At 50.7% G+C, this 16,096-nt stretch overlaps 1 protein-coding gene across 16 annotated transcripts in view; it reads left to right on the top strand.

Moving 5' to 3' along the window:
* ATXN7 (ataxin 7) overlaps positions 1 to 16,096 on the top strand; it is a 142,654-nt gene that overhangs the window by 113,635 nt on the left and 12,923 nt on the right. For 12 of the 16 annotated variants that reach the window (XM_074344552.1, XM_074344551.1, XM_074344548.1 and 9 more), the window contains 6 exons: positions 1,013 to 1,211; positions 1,579 to 1,700; positions 6,020 to 7,016; positions 14,397 to 14,497; positions 14,981 to 15,274; positions 15,826 to 15,965. In XM_074344552.1, coding sequence (XP_074200653.1) covers positions 1,013 to 1,211; positions 1,579 to 1,700; positions 6,020 to 7,016; positions 14,397 to 14,497; positions 14,981 to 15,035 — 1,474 coding nt within the window. In that variant the 3' untranslated portion in view covers positions 15,036 to 15,274; positions 15,826 to 15,965. Of the gene's footprint in view, positions 1 to 1,012; positions 1,212 to 1,578; positions 1,701 to 6,019; positions 7,017 to 9,564; positions 13,673 to 14,396; positions 14,498 to 14,980; positions 15,966 to 16,096 lie in introns of those variants that run through there. The other 4 variants (XM_074344547.1, XM_074344546.1, XM_074344553.1 and 1 more) reach the window with 4 other exon arrangements.

The raw sequence follows: 16,096 nt of genomic DNA, 5'->3' as shown, positions 1-16,096 counted from the left end.
TTAGCTGTGTAGTCAGCAGTGGATCAGAGTGTGTTACCAAGAACTTAGACACACCCCCTTGGAGACAGTGATGGTGGGCAGAATATATATGTATGTGTGTGCTTGTATGTTTAACTAAGTTGAAGAAAGGGGCTTTGTACCCACTTACCAGAGAGAAGGGAAAGAGAAGGCATAGAGAATGAGGCTCTTGGGCAGCGAGGGCTTCTGTGAGGAATGTGCCAGCCCTTGGTTGCTGTGGCTTAATTAACCTTTTACACTCACATGTCTGATCTTTGAAATGATCTCATGAAGGGTAGAAGGGCCTCCCTCACGGAAACAGAGTGTGTGCCTGAGCCTCTCCCAGCACGAGCCCCCTGAGTTCTGAACAGTGCGTGGAGGAGCGATCAGAGGAGGCGCCAGATTGTGTCTAGCCCAGGCCCTCGATTCTTTAGCAAGTCCCCTTTCTTTAGCTGTCTTTTCATGAAAGTTTCTCCAGCCATAGAAAAGTAAGCTCAGTTCTGGAAACACCAGGCCTTTGTATCTGTTGGGAAAGCACACGACTTTCCTTAAGTAACAGGCTCTGGGTGCTCCACGTTCGGTGGGAACGCTGCCTTGTTTTATCACCGCCTGCCTCTCTCGGGTTGTTTTAGAGAACCTTACCGATCATCTCACCTGTTGCCTTAGTAACCCAACTCCAGGTGAAATGTGAAAAGGAATCAAAGAAAGAATTCTCTTAAATTCCACATATATGTCACCTTCTTTGGGGAGACTAGGAGGAGGACCAGGTGGCTCTGAAAAGCAATAGTTACAAGTTGGCTGTGGTTAGAGCTGGTAGACAGCCCCATTTGACATCGTGCACTGGGGAGAGAGGGTCCTTCACTCCCAGGCCCCTGATCAGTGTCTGTCTCCCCAGCGCTGGGGGTGGGGCCCCGCCCTCCCCTGGTGGCTTTGGATACATTGTTCTGACTTAAGGCAGCTGATTCCCAGATGTGTGATGTGATCTGATCTGTGCTGCCCTTTCTACTCACCAAAGGCCTCCAGGCTGCCCTGCTCAGCAAGGTGGGAGTGCCCCCATTGACCCTCCTCCAGTCCATGAATCTCCACACCCTCCCCTGCCTGCCACTGAGCCAGCTTCTCGGTTATCCAGTGAGGAGGGAGAAGGCGATGACAAAGAAGAGTCTGTTGAAAAACTGGACTGTCATTATTCAGGTCATCATCCTCAGCCAGCATCTGTAAGTTCCTCATCCACCCCCGTGCCCACCCTCCCCACGCAGCAGGGACAGGCCACTGCAGGGGGGCGCGCCAGGGACGGCGGCATGCCGGCGCGTCCCTGCGCCCGCCTGTCGGTCCGCGGGGGACGCGGGGCAGGGTGCGAGCGCCGCTCGGGGCAGGCCCCCCCCCCCCCGCGGCAGCGCGCTGTCCGGCGGCCCCCCTGCTGCTCTCGCTCGTCCCCCAGCACGCAGGGCTCGGCGCTGTCACACGCTCATGCTTCGCCGCCCGCGGTCCTCAGTAGGCGCTGTCTGTCCTGGCCGCTCCTTCCCGGGCCGCGCGCCGCCGTGGGAGTTCGCCAGCCCGAGCGGTGTGCTGTCTCTCTTGCAGTTTTGCACATTCGGGAGCCGGCAGATTGGAAGAGGCTATTACGTGTTTGACTCCAGGTGGAACCGGCTTCGCTGCGCCCTCAACCTCATGGTGGAGAAGCATCTGAACGCGCAGCTGTGGAAGTGAGTGCCCCGCTCTGCACCCGTGGGGGCCGATGGGGGCGGACTTGGCCCAGTGCGCTGCATCCTCTTTATTTCTTCTGGGCCTAATTTCATGAAAATATTAGTTTCTGAAATGACGACATGGCCTTTGACCAGCCGTGAGAGGAAGCACCCTCATTATTCATTGTCTCTCTCTTGCAGCAAATGTGTCTTGTTCTCGGGACCGGGGTTTCCGGCCAAGGGAGTCCCATGTGGACGAATCTCACGTTCTGGGTGGGAGAGAAACACAAAAGCCGTTGAGCAGAAAATCAACATTGTAGCTTTCCATACGGGAGCTCACGGAAACATATTCGTGTCTGACATTTACAGAGGCTTACTGCAGGCCAGGCCACTTGTTAGATGTTGGATTCACACAGTGCACCGTGTCCAGTGACCTTGACTATTCCTGTTTTACAAATCATGAAACTCAGAAACAGGTCATACAGCAAGTTAGTGGTAGAGCGCTGGGTTATGGACCCTCCTAAGGGCTGGGATGGGAAAATAACAAGCCAGAGGGATTCAGGGCCTCTCTGAAGGGACCCTTCAACTGAGATGATGGATGAGAAAGTGCAGCCCCGGGCTGGCGGGGAGGAGTGTGTTCCAGGCAGAAAGCACCATACATGTGAAGGTCTTGAGTCAGAAAAGAATGCGACTTGTTTGAGAAGGAGCAGGAAAGTGAGCCTGGTACCAAAGGAGATCCTAGAGGCCAGCAGGGGCCAGATGACACTGCATTTGACTGAAAGCAGTGGGGAGCCACCGAGGGTTCTAGGGAGAGGAGCCATTTGCTCTGATTTACAGTTTAAGATAGGACCATCATCTTGTGTGGCATTATGCATGCTCGTGTTTCCCAAATGTGATTTTAAAAAGTGAAGGAAGAGTTTCGTGGCCTGAAAGGTTTATTAGCTCAGCCTTTCCGAAAGTAAAACAGTTTTTGTTACCGCAGGACTTCTCAGAGCCTTTAGTGGGCAGTGTCTACTGTAGCTCTCAAAGCAGGGGATGTCGTGTATAGTGTGGACTATCTCCCAAGCTCTTTTACCTGGGAACCTCTTTTAGGGGAGCATCTTGGGGATTAGTGTTTGATGGAACCTACTTTTGGAAATACTGAGCTTTGCTAAAGGAGGCTGTCCAGTAATCCATAGTCACCCCAAATCCTCCATTGGGGTATCATTTACTAGTGCCTCCTTGATTGGACTCTGTGGGTATATCGACTGGCCTCTCTGCTTTGGTTTCCTGATAAAGTCAGAGGAGGCTGATCAGAGACCACGGATAGTCCACAATCCAAAGAACCATCTCCATGATCGCTAATAGGACTTGCAGGTTTTCACTGAGAAAAGCAGCCCCGCGGCAGTGCTGTTCAGGCTCTCTGTTTCCCATTTCTCCCTAGTTCTTACTAGATGAGATCCTTGGTAAAGGAGCAGCGTCCTGGCCCAGAGGCAGACTTGGGCAGTGGTGTGTTGGGATTCTTGTGTGTGGAGGGGGATGGTCTTTCCACATCAGAAAACCTTAAGATGCGTGAAGCCTCAGCTTCTTACCTGACTACCTGGTGGGACCTGGAGAGTACGCTGAGCTCAATTTTGGATACATGTTCTCCCGGGATTTTTGTCCTGGTGAATTGATAACTGGTTTATGGCCAGCAGTTTGGGTGAAGGGTTTTGGGTCCTAGTGGTTTGTGTGGGGAGGTCTCAAACACTCTTTGTGCGGGGAGCGTCTGAAGAAGCAGGGTCCTGAGGTGGACCCCGCTGTCTTGTCTCTGTCACACGCTGAGGGCCGTAGCAGTCACTTGCTCCCAGCGAGGAGGAAACCATTCCTTTCTGCTAACACAACCTTTGGTTTTGACAGAGTCAGTTCAGCAGAGACCCGACAGGCTGGCACATGGCCTGGGGCAGGTGGGAACTTGGAGAGAGGTGCCAGGCCAGGAGCTTGAGAAAAGAAATGCTCCAGACACTGGAGTCGGGGGCTGGCGCAGGCAGCCCTGGAGATGTGCTGGCAGTGGCTCGGCCCTTCTCAGCCAGGGGAGGACTGTTCCTCAGGTGGTGTCTTTGAGGCACTCAAGGGCACTGTCGAACTGGCCCAGGTCCCATCCTCTGGCTCACCAAGTCCTCCCTTCCGGGAAGAGCCCCAGGTGGGGCAGCAGTCTTCTCAGGCCGGACCCTCTAGTTCCTTACTGTGGTTAGTCTGGGGACAAGGAGAGGCAGGATGTGAGTCTGACAGTGAGCTCGGTCACCCTTCGGCGTGTGCATCTTGGGATGGCAGTGACGGTAGACCAGCCCTTCCTCTGGAGCATGGCTGTGACCCAAAAGGCTGTTTCCCAGCTCCTGTGGGTTCTGTCAGCTGCGTGTGCGCTGGGATGGGGACCACTGTTGCCCGTCCACGAAGGAGAGGTTGGGATGGGCATCGAAGGGGTTTTGGGTTTTGGTTGTTTTTTCTAGTATAACTTTTTTTTAGATTATAATAAAACCACTTGGCGAGAAAGAGAAAAACTAATATAAAGAGGTATGCAGCGAAAAATTTGAGTCCCCCGACTTCCACACGGCTGTGTCCCTCCCACTGTCCACACACAGAAGTGGTTTTAATAGTTGCTTATGTCTCTGTGAGTTCATTTATGCAAAAGAAGTCAATGTGACTACATGTTCTTTCTTTGCCTCTTCTTTATGTGAAGGTAACAAATAACTTAAAAGTGTTTTAAAAGAACCAGTCGTGTCCAGAGGGATCCAGGTCCCTGCCCCTCTTGGAGCCTTTTCTTCTTCCCTGGTATCTGCTTCCCGCAGCCTGGCCTTTCGGCTCAGTCTTCCTAAGCCACCTGGTGGCCACCAGAAGCCACTGCGCCCAGGGAGCCGGAGCCCCTGTGCTGTTCAGAGCAGGGCTTCCCACAGGTGCCAGTGCCCAGGAATTGCCTGGCGATCTTGTTGAGAGGCACACTCTGAAGGGACCAAGGGGCATGGGGTGGGTTCGGGCACTCAGCATTTCTAATAAGCCTCTCAGGTGATGTGAGCGCTGGTCCTCCCCGAGTAGCCTGAGGATAGAGCCGGCTTCTCAACCTTGGCTTCACATTGGAACCTCCTGGAGAGATTTAGAAGTTGCTACTGCCTGGACCCCACCCTCAGGCGATGCTGGGGTGGTCCGTCTGGGCGTGGCTCAGCCTCCACCGGCCATGCTGATGTGCAGCCAAGTTGGGGGCGTGGACTTAGGTGCAGAGCTGCACTCTGAACAGGGGTTTTAAGGCTGGCACGTGAGTTGGTGTAGTTAATGTCTTTTATTAATAACTGTAGTTCTTCTTAAGAAGCCTGTGGAAAGCACTCTGGCAGCATTCTGGGCCAGCTCCCTCACGTGAAGGGGTCCTTGCTGGGGGGACCGGAGCCCTAGCCAGACCCGCCGCAGGGAGTCAGGAGCAGGGCAGCCTTGGCGCTGACTTCCAGTCGGATCATTTTCTGTTTTGCCACCTTGGTGTTAATTATGCCCTAGGGGGTTTTGAAACTTTGCTGCCGGCACATGTTTAAAATCAGAGCTAAAATAAAAGTGAGGTTCCCCTGGTTTCACTGTTTGAATACCTACCTTACCCAGGCAGCACTAACGGAATGCATTATTAGAACACAGTGACAGGGAATCCCTGGGATCTGGGGGCTTCGTTCCCTTGTACAGTCAATCAGGCCAGGAGCAGGGGCCTGGCAGTTGTTAATAATTAGCTGTGCCCTTTTTTCTCCTCCTTCATTCACGAGTTCTTCCAGTGTTTGAGGGCGCTCTGTATTCCAGGCACTGTGCTGGGCACTGGGGCTGCAGGGTCAGTCAGGTGTGGGTCACACCATCTGCAGAAACGCTAGACAGTGGTCAGCAAGTGATCACACAGTAAAACTACCAGCGTCCTCCGAAGTGTGAAACTAAGCAGGTCAGGATGGTCAGGTCAGCACAGATTTTCTAAGAGTGATGATGGGCTGGAATGGAAGGATGCGGGGGAACTGGGGAGAAGTGCTGTAGGCTGAAGATACACAGAATCGCACGTCATGGCCTATTCTAGGAACTTGAGGAGGATCAGTGGCCGGAAGTGGGGGACTAGAGGGGTGGCCGGGAGTGGCCATGTGAACCTGCGCAGTAGCAGTGGGTGAGCACATGGCCTCACAGACCGTTATTCTGAGAGCCCGGGAAGGGCACTGAGAATTTGAAGGGGAGGTGAGCCTTCATGTGGCCCAACGTCTCAGAGTGACCCCTCTGACCAAGGGTGTGCTCCGTGCCAGGGGTGAGTCCTTCTGAAAGCTCCCCCGAAGGGCCACGGCAGGCGTTACTCATTGCCCTCTTCCGTTTTGCAGGAAAATCCCACCAGTGCCCAGTACATCACCCGTCTCCACACGTGTTCCTCATCGGACAAACTCTGTGCCGACGTCACAGTGTGGGGTCAGCTGTGTGGCAGCAGCCACCGTGTCTCCATCCCCCGTCCTGCTCGCGTCCACCTGCATCTCCCCCAACAGCAAATCGGTACCAGCTCATGGAACCACACTGAATGCACAGCCCGCCGCCTCTGGGGCGCTGGATCCGGTGTGCAGTATGCAATCCAGACAAGTGCCCTCCTCCTCCTCCTCCCCCTCCACGCCCTCAGGCCTGTCCTCCGTGCCCTCCTCCCCCATGTCCAGGAAACCTCAGAAGTTGAAATCCAGCAAGTCTTTAAGGCCCAAGGAGTCTTCTGGTCACAGCGCTAACTGTCACAACGCCAGTAGCAGTACCAGCGGCGGCTCAGGAAAGAAACGCAAAAACACTTCCCCGCTGTTAGTTCCCTCGTCCTCCTCCTCGTCCTCCTCCTGCTCTTCTTCGCATTCCATGGAGTCTGTTAGGAAAAACTGTGTGGCTCACTCGGGGCCTCCCCACCCTGCAGCGGTCACGTCCTCTCACGGCCTCGGCCTCAACTGTGTGGCCCACAGAGCGAACTCGGTGAGCGCCCGGCACGAGCCGGCGGGGAGGGGCCCCCCCGGTGGGAGCCCGGCCGAGCCCATCAAGAGGATGAGTGTGGTGGTGAGCGGCAGCGACTCCACACTCTGCCTCGGCCCGCTCGTCCACCAGGCCAGCGAGCTGCCCGTCAGCTCGCACGGCGGCTACCCGCACGCGCACACTCCCCTGGACAAGCTCGTAGGAAAGAAAAGAAAGTGCTTGCCCAGCTCGAGCAGCATCGGCGGCGGCGGCGGCGGTGGCGGCGGCGGCAGCACCAAACCCAGCAAGGTTGCCAGACTGTCAGCCATGAACCACGTGCACGTGAAACACCCGGGCCCCAGCGCGGGGGCCCCGGGACTGACGAACAGTTCCCTCCTCCATCAGGTAGGACACGGACTGGGAGCCCCGTGGGGAGGCCCGCTGCCTCTCCCCTGAGATCTTGCGCCAGCTCGGAGATCGGTGTGGTCGGGGTGGTGGGTTTGCCTGTAAGCAAGTGTGCGGCTTCGTGGTGTCTTTTTAAAAAAGGAGTTCGTGGCCATGTGAAGGTCAAACAGGCTCCTCTCTGCCAGACTCTCTGATAACCTGGAAGATGCTCCTGGGTGAGGAGGCCGTGCGAGCGCATCCTGGTAGCCAGGGCTGTGGGACGGCCCAGCCCTCCCCGCAGGCAGCGAGTGTGGTCCCGGGCGGACGGCGTGCGTCCCGGGATGCTGTTCAGGAAGGAAGCGGGCGTGTTTCCTGGAGAGCAGTGCTTTAGTGTGCTTTTCTGAAGAAAGGGAGGCTAAAAATCAAACTCATCTAGAAAGGGGTGATTTAAATTGGAAAAAGAGCTTTTCATATTTTTCCCATCAAAGAATTTCAAATTTGCTGGTTAATTCTCTCCCTGTATCGTCTTCCTCCCTGTTCTCCACGGAGGCAGGAGAGCAGCATTATTTTTCCGGGCAGAGCAGACGACGAAGGTCTCGTTTAAGTGAACAGATTGAAAAGAAACCTGCACGTGGCCGTCCGTAGAGGGGCCGCCGATGGTGTCGGGTCGCAGCTGGCTGTGGTTTTCTCTCTCGGCTCGCGTCTTCCCTCTCTCCGCCTTCCACCCTCTGCCTTTTCCTCGTGACCTTCTCTCCAGAAGCCGCTTGCTCCAGCTTCCTTTCTTTCCCGTCCAGCTCCTCTCTCATCTTGTCGTTGCGTCCAGCAGGATACCTCCTCTCCTGGCTTACGAGCAGGAAGGGCAGCCGCGACACCCTCAGAGCCCTGATTTAAAGTGTGAGGCTCTTTTTTTTTTTTTTATCTCCCTCATCTGTAGAACTTAAATGCCAGGTTAGAACTTTTTCAGAGCGTATCAAGGTATTTCTTGCTGTGATACAGTTTCCCCTCCAGTGTCAGTGTGAATTAATACTCAGTGCCAAAGGTATGGGGAAGGTAGTTATCCATGTGGTCAGGTAGCAACTGCTTAAGTTTTTTGGAGGGGCCACAAATACACATGGGCCATTTGTGTGTCATTTGGGTCTTTGAACAGGGGTTCCTGGACAAGTGAAAACTTTTTGGTTTGTAGTTATTATAGGTTATGAGGAGCCTAAAAAATGCAGTGCGAACACCACAAGCATCCATCCCTTATGAACTGCCTTCTGAGTGTGGTTTCCTGATTCACGTGCACCCTGGGAGGGATGTTCTGCTGCCCTGTGATGCCCACGTCTGCATTGCTGTCTCCACGTAGAACTGGCCGCAGACCTTACTGCCTGCAAGTGATAGGAAGGAGAGGAGGAGGCTAGGGGTGGGTGCAGCAGAGAGGATCAGTGCCTGTGAACCCCTGGGGAGTGGGAGCCCTGTCCACACGGAGCGGCTGCTCCCAGAGACTTGTTACCAGTTTCTCAGGGAGACTGCAGATCGGGACTGGCATGAGGGATCTGACCATTTTCCAAAGCTCTGTAGTTTTTGTTGTGTTTTTCAGTCTGGTATAGCCCACATACCTGTCGGCTCAGTCTGTCATAAGCTACCAGTTTGCCCCCTCTGATTTCCGCCGTCTAGGGGGACCAGGCCCCACTAGGACAAACAGCCTAAGTTTGGGTTCTTTTCTGTAAAAACGTCAAGTTTGTCTTTGGGAAAGGCCCCCTCCGTGCGGTGGAGCGTTGCTATGGTGCGCAGGTCCTGGGGGGCCTGTGGCTATAGATCAGTGGATGGGTGACCACGCCAAAGAGTGTTGCGTGTGGTTTTGTTTTTTTTTTTTTGCAATCATGTATCTGCAAGAGGCATCCCATAGCTTTCCTCAGAATCTCACAGGGACCCGCGACTACAAAATGCTGGAAAGGATCCTGCTCTTCGCGCAGCAGGGACCGCTGCTTGCTGTTCCCATTGGAGCTGGTTGTAGAGAGAGATCACTGAACTGGTTGACATGCCCTCAACGAGGGAATCTGTGGGACCTGCTGGGGAACCTGGGAGACAGGGCTGGGTGGCGCCCCGTCTATTCATGACCTCTGCCACCGAGGACTGAAAACTAGCTCACCATGGGGACAGCGGAGGCAGAGTTCCCTCCGCCCGGCACGGGCACTGCCTTGGGTGTGAGTTTTCACACCTGTGTGTGCTGGCCCATTTGACCTTGTTCCCTTCTCAGCTGACAACCTGGAATGCCTTCAAGGAAACAGCAGCAGTAGATAAAACTGAAAGGCAAACATGGGAACCTCTTCTCTAAGCTAGAAAGCTGGCCTGCATCTCTTCTGGGCAGTTTTCTAAAAGCCAGTCTTTTAGAATGATTGTGCCCAAGGGCAGTGAAGGCGTTTGAAAGCTAAGGCCAAACCTGGGAGCTGCCTGCTCCTGGCGTCGCCCCATCGGCGGAGACAGGAGTGGCGAGTGGCCTTGGGGACACCTTGTTTAGAGCCAGGGCGGGCCGGGTACAGCCACTTACTTACCTTTCCTTGTCTCCCCACCCCCTCTTTTTTGAAAGCCAAAGGCGCGTCCCTGACAGCTGAAAGTAGCACGGGGAGGAGTATCTGGACACTTTTGACGACAAGTTACACCTCCACTCAGCACTCTGGACGCCACGATGCCTTTGAGTCTGTTTTCCCAACCTCCTGTGGGCCTCGAGGGTAGGACTCTGCCGGGCTGTTGTTTTCCCGAGGATGTCCCCGAAGCTCTGTCTGTAGCAGTGAGTACTTGTAAAGGACCCTGGGTCGAGTTCAGCCACCCAGTTGCTTTATCAGTGTTAAAGGGGTCTGGACCGCGCGCTCCGATCCGTGGGAAGCTCCCGCCTTGCTGTCGAACCTGCAGTGTATCTCGGAGTCCCTCTCGGAGGAGGTTGGCTGGGGGCAGAATGTCTTGGCAAGAGCGAGACGGTAGACTTTCCTCCCTCCCTCCTCTCCCCTCCCCGGCTCTTTTCTCACCCTGTCGTCTGTCGGCCCCTCTCCAGCTGTCAGGCACCTGACCTGGAGACACCTCCCCGGGGGGCGCGCAGAGCTGCACCCCGAGCAGCCCTCTCGAGGAAGGGCGTCTGCTGGTGGCTTTCTGTAGCCGTGTGCTGGGAGTGGGATTCGGACGGTAGCGCGAGGCGCCCTGAGGAAAGCGCCTGTGTCTGTGCTCAGCCTTGGCAAGTAATTTGGGATCAGAAGCTGTCAAGTTTGTCACGTACAGACAGGTTTAAAGCCATTGATGCCCAGAGAGCAAGTATTTTAGAGGCTAACTTTTCATGGTACAAAAGCAATTCTGTGTGATTTTTGTTTGTTTTTAAAAAGAAAATGCAAATACAGTTTTGATAATGGAAAGCCAAATTTCGGTTGGGGGGGTGGATAAAATCACTGTAGGGGGAAAATACTTTCCAAGATTTCCAAAGAGATGGAATTTTTTTTGACTTTTAAGTTTTCATGTTACACAGTCTGCCACTAGGCTGGTTGTCCTGCCCAGTCTTGTGTTTTTTTAAAAAAAAAATGCCTTTGTAAAATGAAGTAATTAGGTTGCGGCGCAAACTGTCATTCACAGAGCCATCGACACACTTAAATGTTTCCAAGGCACTCTGCATTTTACCCTCAGCCTCTTCTTTTGGATACAGTCCTGGGACTAAAACATTTCCGCTTGGAGTACTCCGTGTGTTGCATGTCTCCACGCCCCTTCCTGCACGACACATGTCGCTGTGGGTGCCGTCGGGGTGGGCAGCCGACACCCAGGGAGGGGCGTGGGTGAGCGTGTGCACGTCCCCTCGCGGAAGTGATGTGACGCGCGCCTGGCCCCCGACATACCTTCTCTCAGGGGAGTGACGCCTGCCATCTCCCTGAGAGCTCTGGGGACCCTCTAGGGTGTTTTTTTCTAGTACCCCGCCCCGAAGAAAGACCCTGAGAGAAGACACCATTGCTTGAGAAGGTATCGTTGAATTTGGGGGATGAGCTGGAGCTTTTTAACACATGATTCCACCACCGCAGCTCCTGAAAGGAGAACCAGGCACTTCTGCTTAGAAGACACAGAGTTGCTGAACACAGGGTAAACTTCCCAAGGCTCTGAGCGTCGCTCCAGGCAGGGCTGGGACAGAGCCAGTCAGTGCATCCATTTTCCTTACAGTTCTTGGGTTACAGACATCAATTTCAGGGAATTTCAAGTCAACAGCAGGTAGAGTGAATAAATACTTGGTTACCAGCCTAATAATGTGAATCGCTACAGAATTCTTCTTCTTATGTGAGATAAGAAATACTTTATGCAGATACTTTAGCTATAAATTGATGTAAGATACTGATTTTGTTTTTAAAGGAAGGGGAGGACAGTATCTTGTTCACTTATTATGCAATCAATCAGTAAATGTTTTCTAAATGATACTGTAGGAGAGCTTGTAAGCAGAGAGCGTGGATGGGCCAGTTTGGTGTAGTTAGGAGAAATCAGTCTGGTTGCTCCATCCCAGCAGAGGGAGAGAAAGGAGGTAAGGGGGAATCAGAACGTACTTCGTTGATTCCTTGGTGACAAGTGCAATGGGGTCGGGGTAGAATTTATTCTCAGAGCCAAGGGGACTTGATGGTTATAAAGTTGCTTTTAGCGACGGAATTTATAGACAGATCGTGTTGTTCCAGAAGATGTGAATGAGATCCGCGATAGCAGGTTGATTCAGAATCATGTAGATAACTTAGATTAGCGCGTCCTGATCATCTGGTTTCTTAGACTGAGGTTTTAACTGAATTTCATTATTGTCTCCCGGTCGTACACGGAGCATCGGGAATAGGAAATTAGCCATTTTGGATTCTGCCTGCCACAAACAGACCTATTCTAAACAGTGCTATTAAATTTTAGACTGTTGTTCAAATATTTTATTTTCTCCTACAGCGACTTTTTATGATGATGAACAATTAAGACCATTTAAAACATGGGAGTACAAGTATTTTTTTGAATTAAATTAACTTGCAGAAACCAAATTTGCAGTGGTTGGGTTGTTTCTAGACAGACTTTGGTATCAATTTAAAACCAAGATAATTTTTTATATTCTTTCCAATAGAATTTCATGACAACTCCTGCAGTTTTCTTAACCTACAAAAAAAAAAAAGTGCTGCAATGATGAACAAAGAATTATACAAAACCTACTTTTGTATCTTTATTTTGGAATTTCTTGTTCTATTATAAATATGGAAGTATCCCTATTTCAGAAGACATATTTTGTTAAAAATGAATTGTACATATTTAAATATGTATTTTTGCACAGGTCTTTTTTTCTGATATCCTGTTTTGGTACAATTGAGATCATCTAGTATTTATTTATTAATTAATAAAAGTAAATACCTTTTTATAATTTGAAGTGGTTCACTGCCAAGCCAATAGTTCTAGAACCTGCCTCCTTTACAGTTTAAGGGATGCGTCTGTTCTGTGAAAGTCTTTGTCCCTTTCCATGTCTCGGGAGTGGATTCATACAGATGAAGTGGGCATTGCTTCCCCCTAGTTGCCTGATTTCCCGATAGACTACATGTAATAAATGACACACTGCTTTTCCTTCGTTAGTGTTGTGCGTGTGAGCGTGTGTGCGCGCGCGCCCGTGTGTGTGTGTGTGCGCCCTGAGCACGTGTGTTAGTACGTGATGTGACGAAAACAAATGGAAAAAAAACAGAAAGTGCCTGAACCTAGTTTTAAGCTTAGACAGATACTTTAAAAAGACTTGAATGTTCAGTTGAACTTTTGGAGTTTGCTTTTTCCACCTAAATATTGTTAACTAAAATTTTAAGAGGAGGAGTTGAAAACCACCAAATGCTGGTCATTTTATAAGGTATTTTAAAATGAAGACCTTTTGGGTCACAGTAATTCAACTGGTGATGGATTGCCCTGTGGCACCAAGGGTTAATACATCTTCTTGTCAGCCAGCAACTTACAAAATGCGTCCGTTTTGTTACTCACTCGTGAAACGCAGAGTTTAAAATAGAATATTTAAAATATTTTGTATTCCAAAAATATAATACAAAGTACCTCTGAGAACACTGAAAAACAATGTATAATTGAAAAATGTAACTTATAAAGGCAGCTGTCTTCCTGCAAGAGTTCTGTTGCCAAGGAATTTCTTAATATCTCTCATTCTGTCCTGCGGGGGGAGAAATTGGGTTTTGGAAGATGATTGTTAAAAGTTTTATTGTTTAGCAGAAAATAATCATTTTTGCATTTTGTGCAGAACCTTTTACATTTTCAGATCATTAAATGAGCACTACATACTGTCAGTGTGAATGTAGGGCCTTGAAAGCATTTTGCTGTTTTTTTTGTTTTTTTTTTTTGAGCTTGGTTATAAGAGCAATCTCCTGTGTTAAAATGTGTGAATAGTTTGATCATTTGTACACATAATCAAGAACATCTCAGCTGGACTCTGTGTTGGCTGCTGTATAGAACATGAACAAATGTCAAGGGATAGAAAATTACTTTGGATATTTAAAAGAGAAGAAATATATAGTCTATTTGTTTTGTAACAAGTTTCTGTAAATAAAATAATTTATACTATTTATAAGAAAAAGTTGTGCTTTGCTTTATGAGAAATTAGTCTGTGGAACAAACATGTTACAAACGGGCAATAAAACTAGGACTTCTCAATAAATGAGGTTGGCTGCATGAAATGCTTCACCTGTTTCTGCCTCGTTGTGATACTACGCCCCTCTCCATCTGGTCTGCCGTTTCTTTGTCTGTGGCCTCAGACACCCCTGTGAAGTGCCTTCCTTCAGCTTCCCTTTCGTACAAGCTAAAACCTTCTAAAGGCTTAGGATGTTTCTGTTCCTGGGCGCACAAAGCTGTGCCTTGGATAAATTAATGACTGTGTAAACACGACTGTATTCTTGCCCTGTAGGTTTGTCAACAAAGAGAGGTTGACAGATTGAGAAATACATTCTCTTTGTACTTGCTAATCTATAGATTTGATGGCATGCGGTCGGTTTCGATTCGAGGTAACTTTTTTTTTATCCAGAGCTGGTCTGATTCCTTCCTTGCTTTTACCGGCCTCCCTCACTGGCAGTACGAATGCGTTTTGGTATCATCTGGAGCACAGCATAGCTTTACATCTCTAGAAATCAGGCCAGTTTTACCATTTGCAAATCATTCTTGTAAATTACAAATAATTGTTGCTCCTGGAAATAATACGGGACGCAGCTGATTTGTGTATTGGAGAAAACATCCATCCGTTGTATGAAGGACTTGCCATTCGTCTGTAGATCCACCGACTACTCAACGCATTCTGAAGAAGATCCCCCACTGCAGATAAGTCCTTCCACCTCTGATATCCTCCTTAAACTTCCCAGGAAAAGGTTCCACCAGTCTCTGACCTTTTTTACTTCTATTCCCTTGCAGGTCGCCCGGCCATGGATAGCCAGAGACTATCCCACTTCATGGAATAGGGGGCTGGCAGTTTTGGATCTTGGCTCGTGGGAGCTGAGCAGCAGGAGGGCAGGGTAAGATCATTCCAGGCAGAGGGGGCAAGCACCCTGGGCTAGCAGCGGGCTGAGGCATGCAGACTGGAGGATGACACTGGGTGAGCTTGCTGAAGAGGTGCGGAGGGGCTGATAGGGTCGGAGAAGTTGGCACCAGGTTGTCAAGGGCATGAAGCGTCACTAGGTCTGCATCCTCAGGAACACACGGTTTTAACCCCATGTAACTATCAGAGCCCAGAGATGTTCATGGTCCAGTCCCAGCACAGTGCAGCTGCCACAAGTTAAAGCCATTCAGATCTTTACTGGCGATTGTGGAAGATATAAGAGGCACTTAACTCCCTCTCCCTGTTTCTGGCATTTTTACTCTTGCCTCAGACTGTCTTTAGCCCCCCACCCCACCCCCAAGCCCTAATCTCAAAGCTCTGCCCTAGATCCCACCTGAGGTCCTCCCCCTTCTTACCCAGTCCTCGCTTCCCAGTAAGAAACTCCTCCTCCTCTTTCTAGTGGGAGCGAAACTAGCCTCTCACCCTGGGAGGCTGTGATTCTTGGCACCTGTTAAACTCACTTTCCCAACCAGAGCCCATGGACCAAAGGTGACACCGACGGAGGGTCTCTTCCAGGGGAGGGTGAGCGTATTGGCCAAAGGAAAACTTCTCAGGGCAAGGGGAGAATCGAACACTTAAAATTTAATGAAATTTTAAAATCCCCATCACATAGGGCCCTACGATAACTATGAGGACACAGTGGACAGGCGAGAACCTTGGGACAAAAAGTTACCAAGCTGTTGCAGTAATCGAGGTAAGAGCTATTAAGTTTTCCACACTAAGGTGATGACCATGTGGATAAGGAGGGGAGTGATTCCAGAGATCTTCTAAAGGTGGAACGCACGGAACTTGAGGTCTCATCATGTTGCACGTTAAGGGGAAGAGTGAGCCAGATGATAAGCCACAGATTGCAGCCTCACCAAGCTGGTCGAGGAGCCTTCAGGGAGATTAGGCTATGGTGGTAGAGACGGGAAAAGACACTGGGATGAGTCTGAGTTGCTGGGGGGAGACTCAGGTGTGGTGTGCCTAGCGGCTGTATGTAGAGCCTGGAGCTTAAGAGAGAGGTGCGAGCCTCAAATAGAGTTGGAGGGTTGTCTTTCCCTGAGGAGGAAGTGCTAAAAAGGGAGGTGTCTGGCCTCAGGTCCCACGGGCAGGGGGTAATGCCAGGCTTTGAATTCAGGATTGTCCTTAGTGACGCTTAATCTTTTTTTCCCCCCCCTTCCATAGTGTCAGAATCTCATGAAAGAAATCATGGGTTCTCTCTGACAGAGACACAGGCACCCACATCTTATGTTCCATTTCCAGGAGTTCACAAACCTCAAGCCCATCTCCGTGGCCCAGAGGGAGAAGACAGCCCAAGACGAGACCCTGGAGAAGAGCGTGTTTTGGTGAAGACAGACGGAGAAGAGTGAAAAGTCAGATCGAGGGAGGCAGAGAAGGATGAGGTTGGTTTAGACAATTGACTCCATCTTAATTGTCAACCCTATCAACCTGCTTATTTTTTTTTCCTCCTGCTTCTTTCTCCAGGATAATTGGAACAACAGGTATGAACTGACATGAAAAGTTAGAAGAACTT

The sequence above is a fragment of the Camelus bactrianus genome, chromosome 17, assembly GCF_048773025.1.
Source record: "Camelus bactrianus isolate YW-2024 breed Bactrian camel chromosome 17, ASM4877302v1, whole genome shotgun sequence".
Taxonomy (NCBI): Eukaryota; Metazoa; Chordata; class Mammalia; order Artiodactyla; family Camelidae; genus Camelus; species Camelus bactrianus.
This window is presented reverse-complemented; position numbering and strand designations above follow the sequence as displayed.